This window comes from Dryas octopetala, chromosome 1 (assembly GCF_963921425.1).
Source record: "Dryas octopetala chromosome 1, drDryOcto1.1, whole genome shotgun sequence".
Lineage (NCBI taxonomy): Eukaryota > Viridiplantae > Streptophyta > Magnoliopsida > Rosales > Rosaceae > Dryas > Dryas octopetala.
Window position 1 is genome coordinate 11,868,158 of NC_141366.1, and position 23,131 is coordinate 11,891,288.

A 23,131-nucleotide genomic window follows, 5' to 3' on the forward strand; every position below is an offset into this window, starting at 1 on the left:
CTGGGCGCAGAGGGGAGGGGCGAGGCTGGGCGCAGAGGGGATGGGCGTCACCGATCTGATCTGGAACAGAGAAGGACAGAGAAGACCGCCGGCGACCTTGCCGGCGGCGGGGTGGCTGAGGGTGGCCGGCGTCGGGGTGAGGACATAGAGGGATAGAAGAAAGAGAGAGGAAGGGAGATAGGAGAGAGAGGAGAAAGAATGGCAGGCGCCGGCGCCGGCGATGGTTGGGGTGGGTGTGCACTTGGAGGTGGTGAACTGGTGATGGCTGGTTTGGGGTGTGCAATGAGGGTATAATGATAATTTGAATTAGGGGTTCGAATTGTAATTCAATAAATGAAGAAAAAAGGTGTGTAAAAAGAAAAAAAAAAAGGTGTGCAAATAGCAATAATCATCAAAGTAAATGCTTTCAGGAAATTTCTTTGTTGTGCCAATTCTTAGTTGGAAAAATCAGGTCGGTTGCCTTTGGGATTCCATTAAACAGAAGTTACAATAAGATTTGGCCTTATGTTTTCCTTTTCTTTTTGTTTTTCAGGGTTAATTTTCATGGTATCTAAACAGAGGATATGCAATCCGTCCCAAAAAAACAGAGGATGCATAAAATAATAAAGAATCTACAGCGAAGATATTTCAGAATAGGGAAAATACTTGATATGGTTCTGGATTGATTTTACAAGCCAACTTTATCAATGGCTCAATTTTCTTCCACTTTCTTCCTTGAAATTTGCTATTTACTTAGTACCAAGAAGAAATTAGTTATTTACTTCATCACTATCAAGATTTCGGGTGTCCATTTTAGAAGTTATTACTTATGAGTAATGTTAGAAATCTCAAATTTATCTCTCAAGTTTGGATAACAAATAATATGACAATATTTCATACACTCATATATGAGTCCACTTTGAAACTAATTTATTTACAACAAGTACTGTCGCGTCATTTGATATCTAAATTTAGAATACAAATTTGAAATCTCTAACATTATATTTTACTTATATAAATAAAATAAGAGTATAGGATTCGATTCGTATATAAAGATGCATCCCAATATTGTCTTGTTTACCAAAAAAGACTCAGAGAAACAATAAACAGAAAATAAAGTAATAATGTCCAGAACTTAAAAACTTTATTGCTATACATATATATAATATACAAGTGGCCGGCGTTGTCACATACATAAAGGCTAATGGGAATTAAGCTTTTTAAACACTGCTTTAATATAAAGATTATAGCATGTAAAGGCTAATGGGAATTAAGCTAGCTTGTACTTGAAGCTAATGGCTCCTTTCCAACACATAAAACATAAACAAGAATAAAAGGATGATTTAGTTCTAAGTTGTACGTAACATGTAAGTTTTGCATGTTAATATGTATATATTTATAATCCTAGCTAGCTCCGCCTTGCATATTACTATAATTAATTATTGCCAACTCCTGGGCTTGGGACTGACTGTAAAATCCGGTCGGTGTTGCTTGGCACTGCATGGTCTCTGTGATCACTCGGAGAAGGTGATGACCTACTGTAGTAGTACTGCTCAGGAACCACAGTACTGTCCTCAGAAGAAAGCTCATGATGATCACCCTTTTCATCATTTTCAACTCTCACCACCAGTAACTTTCTGGCTTCCAAGGACGGCATACAGAAGGCTAAAACAAAGAGAAGGGTAAGAAGTAATAGCACATAAAAGCGAGCCATAATGAAACTTTGAGAATATATATATGGGTTATTAATTAGGCGATCAAAATTCTGAATGCATGAGCATGACATTCTCTGGTGCATGGATGTGAGGTATATATATACTTACAAGTACACAGAGAGAGCTAGAGAGAGCTTGGCGTGAAGGTCAAGTTGATTGACTAATTGATCGACATGCTTGAAAGCGAAACATGGAATATTTGGGAACGTACACAAACATGGTCCATTTTGGTTTGGAAAATGCAGAGAGTAGTGGACATAATATTAGCAATTGGTTAGGTACACATGCATCAACTATATATATAGGGCCCATATATGCAGTCACACCGGCCTCCATTATTGGAATTAATTCTATGAGCTCCACTCATCAAATGGATCCAAGGACGTTCTCCTAACTTAGCTACTTAGCTAGCTAGTCTTCAACAAGTTTGATGAATAATGCACTAAGATTCATTTTTGCTCACCATGATGATCGAGCATTACCACAATAGTGGATGAGTGACATGTGTCACATGACTACTTTTTTATAACACATGTCATTCATCCACTATGATGGTAATGTTATAGTAAGAATCGTCTTAGTTCAATGGCCCAAGCCTCAATGTGACTCTGTGCGTACATGCTACATTTGGAGTTTGCGTGAAAGAATTAATAAATGGATGTACACCTAGTGTTTTTGATGGTGACAAATTATGGAAATAGTACACTTTAAAAGAGCAGTTAAAAAAAAGAAAAAAGAACTTTTTGCAAGTTGCTTTATGTGGCAAATTCACAATGCATGGTAAAGTGGATTTACTTATATTTTGGGAATAAGGGGGTGGGATGAGTAAATTAATCTTTTTAATTTGGCGAGGGTAAACAAAGAGGGTGGGTACGTGGGTAAGGTAACATCATGTTGACAACGAAACCACTCCAGATAATTACATGACTTAAAAGGATGGAAGCGTATTGTGATGGATAATGTTATACATTTCTGAATTGAAAGCTAGGTGCTTAGAATTAACTGAATTAACCAGCTCTTTCTGTAGCAACAACATTAATTCTCTTAATTCTATTGACTCCATTTTCTTCTCCTTGTGATGAGTTACCGAGTTGATCAGCAGCTACTAATGGTTGCAGCCCCCAATTTTCTTCTCCTTCCAGTTGAGCTGCGAACTCCTGCCATCCCCAATTTTCTTCTCCTAGCATTTCACGAGTTTCAGCTGCTAATTGTTGAAGTCCCAAATCTTGTTCTCCTTGCTTTCATTGATTTCAGCTCCTAATGCTTGAAGTCCCCAATTTTCTTTCCAGTATTGAAACACACCCACTTCATGATTAGCATGTACAAATGGTTGGGGTCCCCAATTTTCTTGATCTCCATGCACTAATTGAGGTGCTAGTTGTTGAAGTCCCCAATTTTCTTGACCAATTGAATGATGATACTGTAGCCGCTGGTGCATACTCCCCATGATCAGTGCATGGTTGTACGTAGGAGGTATTTTTGTAATTCAGCTTCTAATTCATCATGAGATACGGTTGCTTCTAATGGTTGTACTGCAGCCTGCAGGTGGTACAATATGAACACTGCATGGCATGAGGCGTTGCCGCTTCTGTTGTTGCGGCTCAATTGCAACAAACACATTCTGGTTCCCTGCAATATTATTCAAGTGCCCAAAGTTATTGTGGTATCCGGAATTGATCCTCGATCATGGACACCGCCGCTTCGATTGCAGGCGTCTCGTCTTCCTCTTCCTCTTTTCGCAGTCTCAAACAAAAAACTATATCTTTATATGGTTGGTGTTTCATTGCACCTACGAAAGCAAAAATTTTCTACAGCAGAGTAGCCACACCATTTGTTCAAGTAAGCATCTCCCAAGTTAATGCTTAAAAACAAAGAATGATGGTTTTTATAATTACTATAATATAGAATACACCAAAACGGAGATAAAAGGCTAAAATATAATTATTTAGTTTTCACCAATATCTCAAAATACTTTACAAATAATTCTCAATAGTGTCTAAAGTTAATTTTTTGTTTTGTTCTTTTCTATTATTAAAAAAGGTAAGATGAGATTGTCAAGTTGTGTACATTATACATATCTTAAATCCTCATATAATTAGTATGAATAGTATAACACATTTTTTGAGTGACTATACACCTCTAAAATATATTCATAAGAATTTTGTGTGTTCATCTAAATATTTATTATAAGCATGTAAAAAATTATTGTTGAAACATTAAATTTTACATATTTGCTGCACTAATCATTATCATCACCAATTGCCTGAAAATACGCAAATCTTAATATTGATTTTTCTTGTCTAATTTTATTGTATACTTCGTTTTTTTTTTTAACTGATGTTCAAACTAAGAAATTGGGCTTTATGGAGCCTTATTCTTAAAACAAAAAAAATATTACAAGTCGTTTTGCCTAGTTGGGTGAAGAAGTAGAGGTCTTTGTTCATCTTCAAGTCGTTTGCTCTATTCTTTTTGAATCTTTTCCATATTTCCCATGGTTCTTTGGCGCCGTATAAATCGGTTTCATAAACAACCTTGTCTTTGCCAGGTACCTCTCGTCCGTTGAGCTTGGGGAGAAGGTAGTTGACAAGTAGTTCATCGTCCAGAGGGCAAAACCTGTGCCCCGGAAGCATTTGATCACCATAGCCACCGAGATTCTCCATTCAAAGAAAATTCAACAAGCTCAAGCTTGAAGACAGTATTTGTAACTTTAATGATCGATGACTTATGATCAAGTAGTCGATATGCACTAGTAAATAGTACATGTATTTATAGAGTTATAGCTAGGGTTTCCTGGTGCATTATATATAGAAACTAATAATCAACTCGGAGAGCCCTTAGTGTGGAATTAGAACCCTACAAATTAGGGTTTCCACGTAATTAATCAACTAGGCGGTGCAAGCATGCACCAATCAGATTTCAGAGTGCAGAATTTAAGGAATTAATTATTGAAATGAAATTGTACAATCACAGAACACAAAAGCGAAGGCAGCAGGAAAATTTTACTAGCTAGCAATGGCAAACTAAATGATCGAGTAGAAAAGCAAACAATCATATGTACTTCATGAATCATGATGAAGACATAATTTGTGCTACGACAACAGTTATGTCGTCGATCTTGCCTCCGACGCGTTGGAGTCCAGCCTCGAGAGCCGCACATGAAAAAGGTCTGAAACTGAACTCATCAATGGAGCACTCATAAGCAAGCTGCGCTATGAGGCTGGCCATCGCCTGCGGCTCCATACCCAGTTGGGTGTACATGGCCACAGCCTCTCCAATCTCACTCTCGTACATGTTGTCCAGCAGCCCATCCGTCCCCAAAACGACGACGTCGCCCGGAATCACCCCGATCTAAACCTCCCAAGCCTTGTCAGGCTTATCGCTACTGTCGCTGCTCCCCAGCTGGTACGGGCAGTTGAAACGGTGTTGCTGCGGCGGAGACTTGTACAACAACCTGTTGTTTCGAAACACCAAGAAGCCACTGTCTCCTAAATTCACAGCGTGCAAGAATCCATCTTTGTTCAGCGTGAGAATGCAGGCTGTTGAGGACCCTTGGATGTTCTTGGTGCTTGCGTAAGCTTCCTTCAAGACCTTTCTTGGATCGACGGCTCCGGCAGGTTGCTTACGGGCTGCGGTGGCAGCGTTGGTCATGAGTTGGCGCGCGAACTCACCGGCATCGACGCCTTTCCTGGCCCAGCCACCAACACCGTCGGCCACGCCAAAGGTGTGCGCTTCGGCGCAGATGAAGTGGGCATCTTCGCCTAGCGCCTGCGTCTTCACTACTTTTTCTTTGGGCCAAGAGTATGACCCACAGACCATCTTCAACTCATCATCCTCACAAGCACTCAGTTTGTTGTACTTCACTGAACTCGGCTTCTCAACCCTACGCCTCTCCAAGACCATAGTCATGCTCAAATATTAATTTCCACACAAATATTCAACAAGCAATATCGATCAATATTATTATGTGAAGTGGAGATAGCTAGCTAGGGTGAGTAGCTAGAATGTGTACGTATTTATAGTATAAGTACATGAATTGGGGGACAATTAAGTAACTAAAGGTTTCTCCTCAAACAACAAGGTTTCTTAATTAACCTGCTTAATTAATATTATTAATCAATAGTAATTCATATAGATCATGCGCGTACGTACTACATAGTAATAAATTAATGCTACTTCATAGTATCAAAATCATAACTACTTTCATTTTTTACTTAAGCTTTTTTTCTGTGTTTGACTAGAAAACTTTTTGCTTAAGTTTCAAGCAAAAGATAGCTTATACCTAGCTAGCTATCTATTAATTTTATACCTAGATTATACAGTTTTACTTTAGTCACTGACTAATATTAATTCCCCATCACGTACACTTAACTTGATCTAGCTTATACCTAGCTAGCTATCTGTTTGCTCTGTTGCTGCAGACGGTGCCTTCAGGCTTGTCAAAGCGGCATGGGACGTTCTCTCTGACCCTTGAGTCCTCTGCGATTCCGAGGGACTCGCAGAGCTGCTGCTGCTTCTTCCTCTGCTACATCTAGCTAGTATTGCTACTCGCAAAAGGGCTGCAGATGATGGTCAAAGGTGTTACAAGAGAAGCTTTACCATAATAAGAAAATCAAATCCAGGCCAAAAGACGACTACTATTGAGACAGTATCACTTGGGTTTTCGTCCTTGTGCTGCTTAATTCATGTGCTACGTACTATACTATTGTTTTGTGATTTGGCTCCTTGACTTGAATTTTGGGGTACGTACGTGCTTAGTTAGTATCAATTGTACCTACTTTCTATGCAATAATGGCTAGTTTAGGTGAGGATTTACGATTGACTATATATAATAAGAAAGACAAAATTAATCACACTAATTTTACACATTTTTTAGGGTTTTACAACATGCAAGTTTACGGGTGTCACCCAATAAACGAAATTAGATGTCTACGTACACATCCTTAATCTTTTAGCTTAGTTTCCCTTCAAACACCACAAAATGAGGTGTCTTCTTTTACATTCTTTTTAGTTGTGGACTTAAAATCTTGTTGGGTTTTCTTCTCGAGAAGGAAATGGATGAGGCGCCCTTGGTGTGAAATTTGAGCATCATTGCTCTTCATTAGCTCTCCTGCAACTTCTGCTGGGGTGACTTCAACCTCCCCTATAAGCCCTTCGATATGTTCGAAGATCGAGCTTGTGATGGCAAATCCCATGGTAATTGAATACCAGATTGCCAGCTGCTTGGATGCAGAAATGGTGCAATATGACAAGTGATTGTGCATATATGTCCATCCGGCCAGGTCTCAGCAGAGCAGAGTCTAGCTTTTCTTTATAAATATTTGTGGTGAACACAATTATGCACTCATCGATCACCACAGCATGACCAGAGACCATCAATGAGATTGAGCAGTCCAGAAAGTGTCACCTGATTTTTATTGGTGTTATTGGAAGATTCATCCTCGGATTCCCAATTTTCAGCTTGATCGATTGTGCAATCGATATCTTCAATTACGTACAAGTATAGATTGGTCAGGCATGGCAAGCAGCCTTCTCCTCAAATCAGAATTGGAGTGAACACCTGTTAGCTCCAACTCATAGCTAGATGTCATAGTTAAGGTGGTTAGCAATGGCTTGCCTGTGTCCGGAGGGCCATACAACAAGTACCCATGTTTCCATGCTTTTCCTATCCTTCTGTAAAATTCCTTTCCGTTTTTGAAATTTTCCAAATCATCCAACAAGGCTTTCTTAAGCTCCATATCCATTTCAAGGAGGTTAAAGGTCATGGGGTGATTAAGATTGATAGCCTCCTGGTACCAACAGTTATATGGATCAATTGTGTGGAGCTTCACTACCTTTCTTTCTTCTTTAATGGCCTTTGATCTCTCTAGAATGTATGGAAAGTAAGAATTCAACACCTTCTCTTTGTAGTGAATTCACACATCCCTGTAACCTTTTTCTTTGATGTATCTAGCATTAGAACAGTTTAGCAAATAGCACAAAATGGCAGCAAAAGTAAAACACACAAGAACACCAAGGTTTGTTATCGAGGTTTGTAAAGGTTGTTATGTTGAATGTCAGCCTTCATCACCCCAAGTGATCCTTTGGTAACCTTGAGTTTCCCACCTTCAGAGTAAAACCTAAATCCAGCCTTGTCTAAAGTGCCCAAAGAAATCAAATTCTTTTTTAACTTAGGAACATGTCTGACATTCCCCAAAGTTCATGCTTCTTCCTCCTTTAGACATTGCAGAAACCTTCTAGCCTAAGCTCTGATACCAGTTTGTAGTGAATTAACACCCCCTTGTAACCTTTTTCTTTGATGTATCTAGGATTAGAATAGTTTAGCAAATAGCACAAAATAGCAACAAAAGTAAAACACACAAAAACACCAAGGTTTGTTATCAAGGTTCAGCTAACTTTGCCTACATCCCCGTGTGATCGTTAGAGAATCACAGCTGCACTATAAAGATTAGAAACACTTTACAAGATCTTGTTGAAACCCTAAAAACTAACCCTAACTCGCAGCTACTTCTTATTCTCTCTCAATCACTCTGCCCTCCCCTTAATTTATCTGGTGTTGTTAACTAAATTCTCAAGGCTTGCCGTAGCTTATTTATAGCTAGCTTATAGGTTGCAACATACAATTAGGTTACAGCTGAGAATCCTAGGTAATAGGCCAAATTAACTAATTCTAATCCTTGTACATTTAGGAAACACTTAGAACTACCTTCCTTAACTAGGAAAGCCTTGCGCAAGTCTTCTAGCTTTCCTAAAATCTGCACCCTTCTCGAAAACTACCCAACTGCACTTACCTGTTTTGCCAACTTTTCAGAAACTTCCGGCGAGCCAATCACAACACTCTTTGTGTCCCTTGTGGAAAGTTAGCTCATAGGATCTTGTTTCGGATAGCAAGGAGGCAGTAAGATCACCAGGGTTTCTAGCACTTGATGATTCAACCTTACAAATTTCCACATGACTTGAACATGATCTTCATAAACATCAACGATCTCTTCACCTCTATCAACGGTGACTACTAGCTTCTTATCCTTGGTTACCTTGCTCACTTTGATTCTTTGAAGAGATTGGGTCACTATGGTGCCCAAATAGGCCTCAGTAGCCTCAAAAAGTTCATTCAAAGACATCCCCTGAAATTCTTCTATGAAAATAGTGAGGTGGGAAGAGAAACGACTTCGAAATGTTCTGGAGGCCTGAAAAGAAGTAGTTTCGGAATTCATTAGGAATGAAGTCATTGGTAAGAAGCATTGCTGAAGCAACAACAGTGGCAATTGCAGGCAAAAGAGCCGTTGTATCAGCCATATTGTTTAATGGCTAAATAAAGTTTTCTTGGACTAAAAGTAATGAAGATGGTGATGAAACAGAGGAAAGTGGTTTGCCAAGGTGTTGTCTTAAAATATTTTGGATGAGTAGAGCACCAATATATAGAGATTTACAGAGAAAATTCTTACAAAGAATGTTCCATTAGTTAGAGGTGGCCTTTCTGTGAACTTTGAACTTGACCTCTTCAGAAAGGTCATTACGAAATTTCAATATATTGACAAAGAACAATCTTTTCTAATTTTCTAAGTTTAAATTTGGCATAACAAGGTCCCTGTTTGATACACCAAATAGAATTCCCTTGAAAAAGGAGAAAGGTTCAATCCCTTCATCAATTGATTATTGATGGACGCATTTAATTATTGATCCTTTGTGCATTTGTTTCTTACAATAATGCTAGAATAATCAAATTTATTAACTGGTGTGTCATTATATATTTATATATGTTCAAATAATAGAATAAAATAACGTTTCATACCCCTATCTTTTTACCTCTCCTTCCTCATCCCCTGTCTACCAAAGCAGGGGGTCATCGCTTCTCTGTTGAAGCACCATCACCCATCTGAGCGCTTCATTGGGGATAATGGTTGTCATGGACCTGCTTTGGTAGATACAAGAGCTAGAGAAGAGAAATGAAAAAGAGGGCAGATTTCTAAAATGAATAAAAGTTGGGCAAAACAAAATAAATCTACTAAATTCATTGATTGTAGGAATTAGTTTACTTTGGGACCTTGGGTTCATGAAAATCTCAATATTACAAGACACCAATGGACTCAACTACTCGTTCATCAGTTCATACTTTAAAGATGTCCCACCTATCACAACAGTTAAAACTGTATCACAAAAAAGAGTCTTCCAATTACTTTTTGTTTTCTTCTGAAGAGGGGTTAGGTTAACGTCACAATAAAATGTAGCAAGTCATGCTAGTTCAGAACTGAGGTTCAACCTACTAATGTATCCCCTTTCACTTTGGTATTCTTCTAAGCAGCTTGTACAAGCCAAAAATATTCTTATACTGCCACAGATATGGGATGAAAAATGAGCGGTACTTTGCAGGCGATAGCTCCCTGTCCAGGTAAGGCAATGCTGCAATCGCCTGAATTTAGGAGAAGAGAAAACCAAATTCAGAAAATTCAGCACTTTACAATTCATTGAGAAAAAAGTGTAAATAAGACTGCTTTTATACCTCCCAAGTTGATGAGTCGCTTCCACGAGAAAGGAAAGGTCGCTTAAGTTGCAGCTCAACAAGGAATGTACATTGTTCTAGATCCCGGAGCTGTAACATATATTCAAGAGAAAACATAGTAAGTATAGTGGACTTTAATTTTAATTAAACTAGTTAAAAAAGTGATTAATTACGTATTGCTCGTCAGACGCTTTGTTCTTATTGTTGAGATATGGTGGGGCTGCTGCCGTTCCACCCAAGGTAGAATTGAATGGGAAGGGAAGAAGTCCTCGGAACCCGTCATCAATCCAGCGAACCTCTCCCACATAATCAGGAACAAAAAATGATGATGGGAAACGGTGCCATTCACTTCCAACACAAAGCACAGAACCTGAAATTCAGAAAGAAAAAAAAAAATTCAGACATCACTTCCAAAAATTGTATGCTTGATAGACGTAATCTTCTTATTTTTTTCATGGTTTACAATCAGATGGAGAAATTTTTTGAAATTAGTAACTATTTGGCAATTATTCCTTGGTAGTAAAATGCATTGAGAGGAGAGAGAGAGTGCGTGTGTCTCAATGGCAATGAGTAGACCTCAAACAACTTCCTCGATAATCAATTTGAGAACACAACAAAGAACACAAGTTTGGAAAAATGAGGGGTAGATAATCTAGGGGCCAAGCACAACCCATATAGGAAGGTATGAACGTTAGAAGAAAAGGCTATAAAGTGTAGATGGCTAGTATAATCAGATCCCCAAGGATTAAAAAGCATATCAACATCCTATATTTAGAGAACATGTACATTATTAAACAAAAGGCATGTGCATTCTAGCTCTTCTAACAAAATTGCAACATGAGTTTATTACTTCCATTGTACATTCCAAACATTCAAAAGCCATGTTAGGTTATTGATAAATCTATTTATACGTTTGATTGTCAACAGAATATTTAAGGAATTTTGTTGAGAATACACTCCATCACAAGGTCAGAAAATGCAAATCAGCGAGATACTGGTTGATACTGGTTCTCACCTGTTCCTGCATCATCATGATGTTCTAAAAGCTTGTAAATCTCTAAAGGAGCAGAATAACCATTGATCAGTGAAAATGTACGAGCATGGGCAGCACATAATATGAGGCTAAGAACCACTGGCCTAAGAATCTTTGCCGTCTACATGTACAAGGAAACAGTAGTGTTACCAATGAGAAGGTTCGTAAAGATAAGTTAACAGTTTCTTACATAATATAAGATAAGCTCACCATAACCATTGGAGAATTGTCTTGGGGATTATATTTGGATCGGAAAACATCGGGAAAGCTCTCAATGACAGCTGAAGCAGCAACACAAATTAGTGGATATATTGGATAAAGGAACCTGCAATGATAAATGGAAATATCTAGTTATCACTCAATCCAACCTGCAGTTAAATAAAATTAAACAATCTTCAGTTCATCTTCAGAATTTCAGTGGGCTCACCAATAACTCATTTAAATGTGAAAAGATTGAGATCTGTAACTAGGAAGAGGGCCCAAAAGTGGCTACTTAGAAATGCACAAACTGGACAAGGATGTCTAAAATCATTGCACCAGGACAACACAAGGTGAGTGCTGACTATGATTATGGTGAAATGTAGATGTCAGAAATTTTAGTAAAGAGAGAAATTTCAGATAGAAAACAAGAAGAATATTTTATTTTTAGAGTTTATGTAATTGCAGAAAGATTAAAGAGAATGAAAAAAAAAATAGATATCAAGGGACCAAAGACGCAACAACAATTAATTTTCATTCAGAAGAAATCTGATTTGCTTTCAAAGAGAAGGCATTTTTTATAGGCTTCAAATATAAACCCCAAAAACTCCTAGAAATACTAAATGACTCATTAATTGTAAAAAATTACTAAAAAAAAAAATTCATTGTAAAGTAGAGGACTCTTAGAAAACTTAAAAAGCATTGGGTCTTTCAAACACCCAAATTCTTTGATTTTTAATAACTCTTAAATTGACTACTTGACTACTCCTAAATGAAATTTAAATTTGGACTGACCCTTTAATGATATTTGGAATTGACATAAACGGACAACTCTTTTGATTACCATGAACAATTTTCTTTGGATAAAAAAGGCCTCATTGGTTCATTCAGGCCAACAGGCTTAGTCTTGGGCTTCCAAACAAGATACTTCAGTTCTAACCAAGCTATTGTTATTGCATTATTTCCCCTCCTCAAAAAAGGACTCAACTGGTTGAGTTAGGAGCAGCACCAAGAATGGAACCATATTTCCAATGTGTAACTTTCACAAGTAGCACATCACATTGAACAGTGTCAACTAATCTTCTAATTGAATAAGTTACCAAACATTCAATAATTGTTCTATTAGCAACCACTTTTTCAAATAATCTTCCAATCTTGTTCTTCTACAAGAAAAAATTTACCCAGCATCCATTGTCCAAATGCATAGGAGTGAAAGTTGTAGAATTTATGCATCAATATTAACCTGGTTGTGATCTAGTTACCACATGATATATGCAAGATAAAATCAATTCTATATTGATACTGACAGCACAGTAGTGAAATACTCCTAAAATCATGATATTACAAAATTCCAAATCTACCACTGACACGGTTCCAATACCTCCCCACAAATTAGTTCTTGATAATATAACATTTACATTATTTCTCGCGCTTAGTAGACATAAATATGGGCTATGGATGTTTCCCAACACAATATGGGATATGATTAACTAAATGCTAATATATAGCTCCCTAAACCCATGCAAAATGAGTTTTGCCTCCAAATATAAAGAAAAATTAAGCCACATTAACACCTGCTAAAATGACAACCATAAAAGTGTTCCTCAAAAATTTTCAAATTAACAATCATATTGAATTCTTTACGGAAACTGCACAGGTAAATTTCGTCAATTTGATGGAAAGTGTCAAAATAAGCAAATATATAGCTAGCAGGAGCATGCTCAAATTTAATCACTTTAACATAAGCCGCATGTAACAAGTTTACCAAGATATTATAAAAGGTAAGATTAGTCAAACCTTTCTTCCTTGTGTGGCTGCAAAGACATAAATGCCAACCAAATATATATAGGCGAGACCACAATCAGCAAGTTGGGGGCATACTTTTTCCTGGCAATCGGCAGCATTACCAGAAACAGCAATGCAAGTACGAAACAAAAGTTAAAATTGTTAAACCCATTCCTTAGATAATATAGCGGCCCTTCAGTTCCATACAAATGGCTCTCACCACCTCCTGCAACATTATAGATCAACAAATTTAACACAGATGATGTCCATCTGCTGTAGTAGTAGTAGTCAACGAGAACCGACAATGCCTGAAAGAATTGCAATGTATAGGCATAAGCATAATTATAAAAATTTAACATGAGAAATCTTAGGTACAAGCACATACTTTGTATATCTAACAAAAAAGAACTAATGATGACTTACAAGGAGAGTAACAGAGGTGGCAACCCCAGCAATAAATGCTTGTTTGAATCTTCTAGCTAGAGAGTAGAATGTGATGGGTAAAAAAACCAAGATTGAGAATGGCCAGCCAAGGATTACGCCAACAGCTGCAACTGTAACTGCCATGGCAGGTTTATCAAGAAGAAATAACCCTGATGAAAGAGACACGGCATACATAGAGAACGAACTTGGCAAGAAACCTGGCAAATAATGGCATAAAAAGCATTGTTATATTATGGAATAACTAAGTCCAGACAACTAAGAGAAATAACACTTACAAAACTTAAAATAGGATGAATAATCAAAAAACACAAAACAGAAGCGTGGTAAGACATCCTGAAATGGAATTTTCAAATCAAATGAGAAAAATGGAAAGGGCCCACCCACTTGTGCTAGCAAAAAAACAACCACTCGTTAAGCATAGCATTGCAAGTGTGTAAGAAGCTAGACGTTTTCCATACTTTCTTGAAAGAGCAACTACCAGAACGGTTTCACTGATAACAGAAAGGAGAGCAAGAAAGAGTCTAACAGCATAGAATACTCTCACCTGTAAGTAAAAAGAAAATTATATAAAATTGAAGACAAAAAATAAAATTTTAACCAACAATAAGAAGATAACAATTAAAAAGGCATGGGAGAAAATCTTACTTTTTCCTCAGCAAACAACCAAGAAGCTGGTCGACCCACCAATTCATGGACAATGATGTACAAATATGACCGAAGTGCGAACTGAGAACTGCAAGAGGCATATAACAATAAAAATCATAGATGCAAGGATTCCTAAGAAAGATAATGATAACACTCAAAATGAAATTTACGATAACCATGATCCAGATAGAATTTTAAGAGCACACAGCAAAGGGTATGATCACTGAGCTACAAAAATCCTCTGTTGTTAATGATGAGCATTTAATTCCACCCACAAATGCTAATCTAAGCACATATTGCTATGCCAGTAGCTACAAGCCATTTATACAGCACCTTCGCTTTATCCTAATGTCAGTTTGTAAGAACCAAAATGGATGAACCATTCACGTATAAAAATAGCATTTTAAATACGCAAATTTACAAGGAACAAATAAGAAATCACCCAAAAAATCAGAAACAGCCCAAACCCAGAAACGAACAGGAAAGCAATTAATAAAATTTCCATTTCATAGAAAGAAAAGCTTATAAACAATGGAAAAGGTACCTGTATTCCCAAGTTTGGAACCCAGATTTGTAGAGAAGGTAATGGAGAGGTTCCCAATAGTTGAAGACCTCGTCGCAGTCGTGTATGATGTTCGATGTGGCGCTCATGTAGCGTAGCACTCCCAAAGCCACCAGCGGAAGGAACCAACGAAGTCCCTTGTCGACAACCTCGTCATCGGTACCACCCGATTTCCAATGCTTATCGACTTTTGTGTACGACAAAGACGACGATGATGAAGAAGAAGGGTCGGACTGTTGAGGACGTCTCTGCCTAGTTGACAGAGCCATGGTGGTGAGGCTATAGTATAGTGAAGTCTGTTAGCTTTTCTGGGTCACTCTATGAGAGAAAGCCCACGCTTCAGTGACTATGTTGAATCAGTATCATGGTCTGCCCAGGAAATTGATCCTTTACTTACTTCCAAAGTTTCTAAAGAAACAATTTTTTTTTTCGTACAAAAAGAAAGTTGAAGGTTAACACCTCGAGGCTCCATGTCGTACTTATCTTATTTCCAAAACACCTTTAGCATCAATTCTGTAAAAAATATTCTTTTATTTGTGTAAAGAAAATCAAATTTGATATCTCTTTATCTCTTATGAGGTTAAGAAGAGAAATATCATTAGACAAATAGTTTTTTTTTTTTAATAAGATGAATAGTTAGTTAGTGTTAATTTTTTTATTTCTTGTCTGATTAGTGATTAGTGATTACCACTAGATCAAGCTATTTCTTTTGAAGTTTACAAAATAAAAATTAATTAAATTTTAGAAAGGTGCTATTGGCATTCCTAAAACATAGTCATGCACTCCTCTTGTATTTTTAATTTTTTTAATTCTATTTTATTAATTTCATTCTCAAATTTACAGTTAATTGTAAATTAAGTAGCACATGTGGTTGTAAGTTGAGTACCATGATTGGTGATGAGTACACAGTGGTTGGTATTCAAAGTCGTGTATGATGTTCAATGTGGTGCTCAATAAGTATGGTACTGATCTCGAATTTCTCAATAAGTATGGTACCGAAGGAAAAATGCGGAAATTAATGCCGTACATGTGAAAGCATTCAAACGTCTTTGTTAGAACACTCGTAACCACCCACATTTGAATCAAAGAACCAAGATATTGTGTAACCAAAACAATAAAAGAACGAAGCTATTAAAGATTAAGCCCATAGCACCATTTGTATTAAAAGCATAACAAACGGTTCCACTGCATGAGTTTAATTTTATCTGTGGCAACAATAACAATGCTGGCTCTAGATATCGTGCACAGCAATCTCATCAGAGAACTTAACAGTAAGTCCATCCAAATATCTCACATTTAGGTGGATGATCAAAAGGCATCCACCTCAAGTAAATTTAACATAGTTTTTGGGACACAACCCATCTATGGAGAAACAGAAAAATGGAAAGGAAAGAGCTTAGAAACACAATTTTTAACCAGTGTTCTGCAACCCAGCAGCAATACCCTTCATTGTCAAGATGAGGGTGTCCTCCAAACCAGGGGCGTACTCACTTGTTGGGTTCAGCTTCACAAGCTCATTGGCTGGTTTGTTTGATTCCATAATCTCCTTGGAGATGTGTGGCCGCAGCTTCACATGGTAGTTCGGATCCCTGATCCGTTTCAAAGTATATGCTTGGCAGACATTAAGGGTTGTGATGTACGAATCACGCAGGCGGAGCCTTTGCTTCAGGTGCAGGTCACCTTCAAGAAGATCCTTGTGTCCAGCAATCTACCAACAGAAAGAAACAAAAATCAGTGTATGCAGTAACTAATCACCTCAAAAGCTCCATGGTTAGTAAATATGATGCTGAGTATCTTTTCAGAAACATCCTAATAAAACTGAACAGATGTTGAATTTATTGCATTAACCAATATGGGTTATGGACTTGTGAGTAGAGCCTAAGAACAGAGAAAATTTGGAATTAAGCGTCAACACAAATCAAAAGAAGAAACATATGCAATATGCGTATTCCAATCAGTCCATTTTAGCATGCTAGTTAGTAACTTCAAAAAATGAACAATGCTTGGCTTCTCAGCAGTGAGGAGAAACTTTCTCCCCACTGCTGAGGTGTCACCAATTTATGCCAATGAATTGGTGAAAGTGGTAAGACCCTACACTTCGACAACATTCAATAGTTATCATTAACAACAATTTTAGGTGCGTGTCACCACTTTCACCAATCCTTTGGCATGAATTGGTGACACCTTAGTGGTGAGGTGTGGGGTTCCCAAGATTGCATTGGCAAAGTGGTGAAACAAACAATGATGAGTTACCCAATTTAAGACGTACTCAAACTGTAATAGGTACTCTCTCAATGATTTTACCTGTAACAGATAGTTCTTGGTTTCTTCATACTTGGCCCTTAATAGATCCCCAAATGGCCATAGGTCTTCTGAAACAAGGAGCTTATCATACAAAGCAGCTATTCCTGGGTTTCCCTTGGCAAACACCATTTCAACCAAATCAATGGTGACCCTAAAGAATGGCCATTCATTGTACATCTCTTGCATCATTTTAAGATTCTTAATGTCCTTCTCAATTATATGTTTGAAGGCTGCTCCAAAGCCTAACCACACAGGAAGATGGAACCTGGTTTGTGTCCAGGCAAAAATCCAGGGGATTGCACGAAGTGACTCAATGCCACCACTAGGCTTTCGCTTGGAGGGGCGACTGCCAATGTTCATACGACCATACTCCAGCTCTGGTGTAGCCTAAATCATAAGTACACAATGGTCATTATATTGAAAATAATCAGAGTACAAAAGACTAATGTTATAATGTGAGGTCTCAAAAGCTTACAAGACGGAAATACTCGACAAATCGTGGTTCTTGGAAAACAATGGAACGATAGTCCTCTGTAGCTACAACAGCCATTTCATCCATAAGTTTACGCCATTCCGGCTTTGGTGAAACTGGGAAGTGCATTCCGTGCTCTAGTGTAGCAGCTGTGAAACGCTGGAGCGTTCTAAAGCACAAGAGCTCCTCTCCAAACGACTGCTCAATGACTTCACCTTGGACAGTGACACGGAGTGAACCGTGAATCGTATCAGGTGGTTGCGACAATATAGCAAGATGGGTGGGGCCACCTCCCCTTCCAACAGTCCCGCCACGACCATGGAACATAGTTAGCTTCACGCCAAATTCCTTAGCAACATTTATAAGCTCCTCCTGTGCCTTGTATAACTGCCAGGCTGCAGAGAAACGTCCTGCATCTTTACCAGAGTCTGAGTACCCAATCATGACTTCTTGCTTTCCATTGATCCGATCTCTATACCAATCAATAGAGAAGAGCCGAGCCAAAGCAGCAGGAGCAGCCTCCAGATCTGCAAGCTTCTCAAACAGTGGAACGACTCTAAGTGGTTTCTTCACGTGGCATTCACGTTGCAGGAGCTCAACTGCCAGCACATCAGAAGGAGAAGTTGCCATTGAAATGATGTATGCTCCAAAGCTATCAGATGGAAGTTCTGATATCACATGAATTGTGTCCAAAACATCAGAAATTTCTTCAGTTTTTGGAAGATCAGGGCCAAACAGCGGGCGCTTGCCACTTAGTTCAGATAAAAGCCACTCCTGGCGGCGTTCTTCAGACCACTCTCGATAGGAACCAATTTCTAGATGCTTGGTGATGGCATCGATCACATCAGTATGCCGGTCAGATTCTTGCCTAATATCAAGTCTCACAAGTGAGAGTCCAAAGGTGGACACTTGCCTTAAGAAATCAAGAAGGGATCCATCAGCAATTGCCCGGTCACCACAAAAGCAGAGTGATCTGTAACAGAGTTCGAGAGGTTCCAAGAACTACACATAATTTAAATCTCAATTAGGACGAGAACTGGTTAATCAGATGAGGAAAATAAAGATGCAAGTTATAATTTAATACTGTTCAGATAATGTCTGATGAATGGCTGTACCTGCTCAATAGTGGTCAATGTTGCATCCTCTGGAATGTCAGAGTGCCCGCTGGCTAACAACTGACGAGAACGTTCACGTGTATGATAAAGCTTATCCCTTACATCACCAAGAATCACACGGTAGGGTTCATTTGGAGGAACTTGTTTCCAAAATTCTGTATCAAGAAACAAAGGCAATGAATAACAAGAACTACAATGTTGACCAAATTACAATGCAGAAGAACAAAAATTATGAAAATCGGGAACTAAATAAACTTGTGTTTGTTGTGTTGGTGACCAGAATATCCAGTATTCATATGGGCTACAAAACAGTTGGACATTCACCTTGGTCCAACCTAAACAGAATCTGGATCCATTATGCGATTTCTAGTAACTAAAGATTTAAAGGTCATATTGGCCAAAAAAATTTAAAGGTCATCTGTTGCCTTTGTGGTTTAGAAAAGAGGGAACATTTGAGTTCTAAAAACTTGGGTGCACTGGAGAATAAGATGTAGGCAGTAGGCTTTTAAGGCTGAATGGATCTATTGTGCTCTCTAACTTTGATTGTCCTTTTTTTCCAGCTGATCTATCTCAGCCAGTAAAACACTAGATCTAAGGTTTGTTGACATGGTGCTACTGTGAGTTACAGTTCCACAACTGGTAAATTTTAGCCAAGTCAATCACCATCTTCCAAAGCAAACATTGGTTTTTCTTTTACAAGAAAAGATTGCCAATAAGTCCATCAAAGCTAACCGACTATCAAAAAGTAAGAAAACAGTCATAACATTCACTATCTTCCACAGACAGTTTTTCATTTCTATTATACAATGGTCAATAACACAATTTAAAGCAATCGTTCTACTTTCTTCAAAAAAAAAAAAACATCCCGTAAATAAGGAGAGAATGCAAACGTAGATTTTAAAAACCATATAAACAGGATCAACCACTATACAACTATGATTACCTATGTAGTGTTTCGCATCTCTCCTCGAGGACCTGTGAAGTATGTCGTCTGCACGAACACGGAGTTCATCATTGCAACGCCACATAGACAACTGCCAGAAAAAATAAAGGAAATTAGTTAAATATTGACACTAACATAATAAGAAAACAACAAACAAGTCACAAACACTTCATTGAGTAAATGAAGCTCCTCAAAGACGATTTTAAGTTGCTTTGTCAGGTACCTCAAACATAAGATCCTCTATCTGAGAATAGTACAAGTTTGCAGCCATCATTCTAGCTAGTAGACAAACATCCCTTGTGACCTCAGGAGTTACTCTAGGATTACCTGCATCCCATGAGAAAAAGATGATAAGCCTAGTTAGTGAGTGAATTAACAAGAAGCCTTGCCCACAAGCACACAAGTCAGCACATGTACAAGTGAGAGAACACCACGCATGAAATTATGTGTAAATAGTAATGTACAATGAAATGATTCCAGCTGAACTAAGAAACAACACAATTATCTCACATTTGATGTGAGTGGAATACTCCAAAGATATCTTATTTCTTTTTTTCACAGCTGCACAAACTTTTTTCACATAACTCATGATCATGAGTTTGATCAGGAAGAAGAATCATACCATCACGATCACCACCCATCCAAGAAGAAAATTGAATAAGTGGCGCATTATAGGGAATGCGTTCATTAATGCCGATGTTCTTCAGAGCTGTGTCAACACGACGCAGGAACTTTGGAACACCCTTCCAGATTGTTTCATGAAAGTAGCTCATCCCTGCCCTCATCTCATCTTGTGGAGTGGGAGGTGTTCTCCGGATCTCATCCGTACGAAATGCAGCTTGAATCTACATGAATTGAAATGCCAACATGAAGGAAAATAAATGACAATTGAAATTTTTCAAGCTAGAGCTAAAATCAACATGAATTAAAATATCCTTCCAGATTACTGCATGTAAACAGGATTTACAACAATGCATGTGGCAAATGTTACAGAAGTCCTCTTTCAAAGTTCATAACTTCAAGAATTGATAGTGCATAATAAATAAACAAATAAAATGGCTGCTGATAATCACCTCTCTCTGAAGTGCCTCATCAATCTCCTGCTTATCATCAGGAGTAATGTCTTTGGCGTACAACTGGGTTAAACAATTCCGAATCCTGAAAAAATGTGTGTGCATGCGTGCAAGCAAGCAAGATGGAGGCTATAAGAATCTAAACTTTAATCTACGTAGGGAAGCTTAAATTTCTAATGGCAAAAAAAAAAAAAAAAAAAAAAAGGAAACTTTTATAAACGAAAATCAAGGATGCAAGAATGTAGTCAATCAAGAGCAAACCTTCCATGCTTCTGAAGCAAGGATCTACGAACTGATTGTGTAGGATGAGCAGTGAAGACCAAATCTACAGTCTGATTTTTTAGAGCATCAAAAACCTCTTGTGGAGACTTCTTAAATTCCCCCACAAGCCTCTTTAGAGTTTCTTCAATGTCTGATTCAGTTGTTGCAGAATTTTCATCTATGAAGTCACCCTTTTTCAGCTTGTTTCGTCTGCGGTAAGCAATCTGGACCTCCTCAGCCAAGTTGGCCAAGCTAAGCATGTGAGAGAAGGATTTTGCAACAACAATGGAATCCCCTGGGTCCAAACTTGTTAAAACATTTCCAAGCTCTGTCAGTTTTTGTGGCTCATGCTTTCCTTCATACTCAGCAGAAAGCTCGTAACACGCTTGAACCTAAACAAAAAATAAGCATCACAAATCACCTAAGTGTTAAAAAAATAAACAAAAGAAAATCACACAAGTGTTACTTAATTGCTCAACTCATAACACTCATCACAGTAAACTTCCAACACAAAACCAATTACTTTAAGTATTCCTCTCATCTTTCCTTGATCTATTCTCTCCAATCCAAAACCAAATCATTTTAGAGAAGATCTCAAACTTAAATCACTGGGGAACTCTCATAAATCATTAAACAATCTATCAAAAGCCTAAGAAACTGTTAATTAAGATATCATGAACAGTATAAAGGTCCACAGAAAATCCACTTTTTAACGAAACTGAGATTTGAATATTTTTTAAGGCCAACGAATGCATCAACCTCAGTCCACAAATCAAAATGATTCATACAAAACTGAAATGGGATTTGAATCCACACATAAAGTTCCATGCTTGTGAGAATAAACTACAAATGCAGCCAATTCAATTGCTTCGGATCATGGGTATTAACCCAAATGAAAGATGAACACATCAAACTGATAAAAATCAATTTTAAAGCAATCAAACTCAAACACTCACCGTTTCCCTGAGATCCTCTCCATGTAAATCTTGGAGAATATCCAGGAACCGATCCAAAAGCAAAGCATCATATTCAACCAGTTTGTCATCCTCGCTGACTTTAGCTGGAACCAGAAGCCGGAGCTGGGCGTCAATGGACGCCAACTTCTCCAGATTCCTATTAGCCATTGCTCCCACTGAGCCTCACTCTGTAACAACCAACCCAACACCAAAATATGAGGGAAAAAGAAAAGTCAGAACTTGAAACCCCACAAAAATGGAAAGAACCTGAAATCCCGGATTGAATCAAGCACAAGAGCCCAAAAAAACTGATCACAGCCCAGAAAAATAGTGCTGTAAAAGGAAAGCCACGTGTAGTGTGAAATACTGCAGGGTATGAGATAGTTGCATACAAAAACAGAGCATATATATATATGTGTGTATGAAGAAAAAAGTTGATTTTTTAATGACCCAGATGGAAGTGATTGAGTATTGTTGTGGATAATGGGGTACCTGAATCTGAGAAGTTGGATTTCAACAGGAGATGAAGACGAAAATTGGAAGCAGAGAGACAGAGACCGAGAGAGGTGTGAGATCCAAAAGAGGTGCTTAGAGTGACATTATATAGAGAAAATGTACGAGTCACTGTGTCTGTCAATTTCACAAGTTTGGCTTTTTTTTTTTTTTTTTTTTTAGCTCCTCTCTTTCTCAGAGTTTCAGTCACTACCTTTTTTTTTGTTCGGAGTCTGTCATTACTGACACGTCACACGTCAGACGCCCCACTCTATGGGGAAACTTATGTTAGTTTATTCGCTAGTCACGTACTCTTCTTTCTCTCTCTCTCATTTCTTGTTTTTTCCTACTTCGCAGTTTGTGCTGCAAACGGGAATATCCTTGCAAGGATATTTTAGATACTTGCAATTTCACAGTTCATTTACTTTCCAATATTCTTTTTTTTTTTTTTTTTGGTCGAAGTGAAAAAGAATGCTAGCTATTTTACTTTTAGAGAAACTTACTTATCCCTTGCTATATATAAGACATAAACATAATTATGGATTGCTATTTTACTTTGGATAGCTAAGTTTTAGCCTCTACTTTTTAAGTTATTCTTCTACTATTTTTTTATATAATTTTAATTATACCTCATAGTTTAATGACCAAAATAATTAA

The 23,131-nt window shown here is 37.8% G+C and overlaps 2 protein-coding genes and 2 pseudogenes across 3 annotated transcripts; all 4 read right to left on the reverse strand.

Moving 5' to 3' along the window:
- Positions 1–4,760: 4,760 nt before the first annotated feature.
- Positions 4,761–5,594, reverse strand: LOC147297894 (putative protein phosphatase 2C 55 pseudogene; annotated as a pseudogene).
- Positions 5,595–6,658: 1,064 nt separating this feature from the next.
- LOC147297895 (AAA-ATPase At3g50940 pseudogene) lies at positions 6,659–8,987 on the reverse strand (annotated as a pseudogene).
- Positions 8,988–9,673: 686 nt separating this feature from the next.
- On the reverse strand, positions 9,674–15,304 carry EBS3 (Alg9-like mannosyltransferase family). Its single transcript, XM_086247910.1, has 10 exons — positions 14,841–15,304; positions 14,297–14,384; positions 14,036–14,195; positions 13,631–13,848; positions 13,220–13,515; positions 11,435–11,549; positions 11,207–11,345; positions 10,365–10,561; positions 10,192–10,281; positions 9,674–10,101 (listed from the first exon to the last, which is right to left on the reverse strand). Exons 1-10 carry the CDS (start codon positions 15,125–15,127, stop codon positions 9,970–9,972), a joined length of 1,722 nt encoding a protein of 573 aa, XP_086104036.1. The 5' UTR covers positions 15,128–15,304; the 3' UTR covers positions 9,674–9,969.
- A 685-nt stretch (positions 15,305–15,989) lies between these two features.
- PPC3 (phosphoenolpyruvate carboxylase 3) lies at positions 15,990–22,552 on the reverse strand. 2 transcript variants are annotated; one of them, XM_086230079.1, is made up of 12 exons: positions 22,475–22,552; positions 22,250–22,315; positions 21,983–22,170; positions 21,027–21,418; positions 20,766–20,850; positions 20,315–20,537; positions 19,916–20,019; positions 19,693–19,783; positions 18,750–18,904; positions 17,638–18,636; positions 17,163–17,549; positions 15,990–16,566 (listed from the first exon to the last, which is right to left on the reverse strand). In XM_086230079.1, the coding sequence occupies exons 3-12, from the start codon at positions 22,148–22,150 to the stop codon at positions 16,270–16,272; spliced, it is 2,901 nt and encodes a 966-aa protein (XP_086086205.1). In that variant the 5' UTR covers positions 22,151–22,170; positions 22,250–22,315; positions 22,475–22,552; the 3' UTR covers positions 15,990–16,269. The 2 variants fall into 2 exon arrangements, with proteins under 2 accessions (XP_086086205.1, XP_086086204.1); XM_086230078.1 differs by lacking the exon at positions 22,250–22,315 and having other exon boundaries at positions 22,475–22,545.
- Between the last annotated feature and the right edge of the window lie 579 nt (positions 22,553–23,131).

What these genes read in the sequence shown, in the direction of transcription:
- EBS3 (XM_086247910.1), bottom strand. Translation starts at nt 15,127, where the DNA reads ATGGCTCTGTCAACTAGGCAGAGACGTCCTCAACAGTCCGACCCTTCT. An exon ending in CAGCCACACAAGGAAGAAAG is followed by an intron (nt 11,550 to 13,219) that starts GTTTGACTAATC and finishes TTATCATTGCAG; the next exon opens with GTTCCTTTATCCAATATATC. An exon ending in TCATGATGATGCAGGAACAG is followed by an intron (nt 10,562 to 11,206) that starts GTGAGAACCAGT and finishes TCTGAATTTCAG; the next exon opens with GTTCTGTGCTTTGTGTTGGA.
- PPC3 (XM_086230079.1), bottom strand. Translation starts at nt 22,150, where the DNA reads ATGGCTAATAGGAATCTGGAGAAGTTGGCGTCCATTGACGCCCAGCTC. An exon ending in GAGAGGATCTCAGGGAAACG is followed by an intron (nt 21,419 to 21,982) that starts GTGAGTGTTTGA and finishes TTTTTTGTTTAG; the next exon opens with GTTCAAGCGTGTTACGAGCT. An exon ending in CCAAGAACTATCTGTTACAG is followed by an intron (nt 16,567 to 17,162) that starts GTAAAATCATTG and finishes TTCTGTTGGTAG; the next exon opens with ATTGCTGGACACAAGGATCT.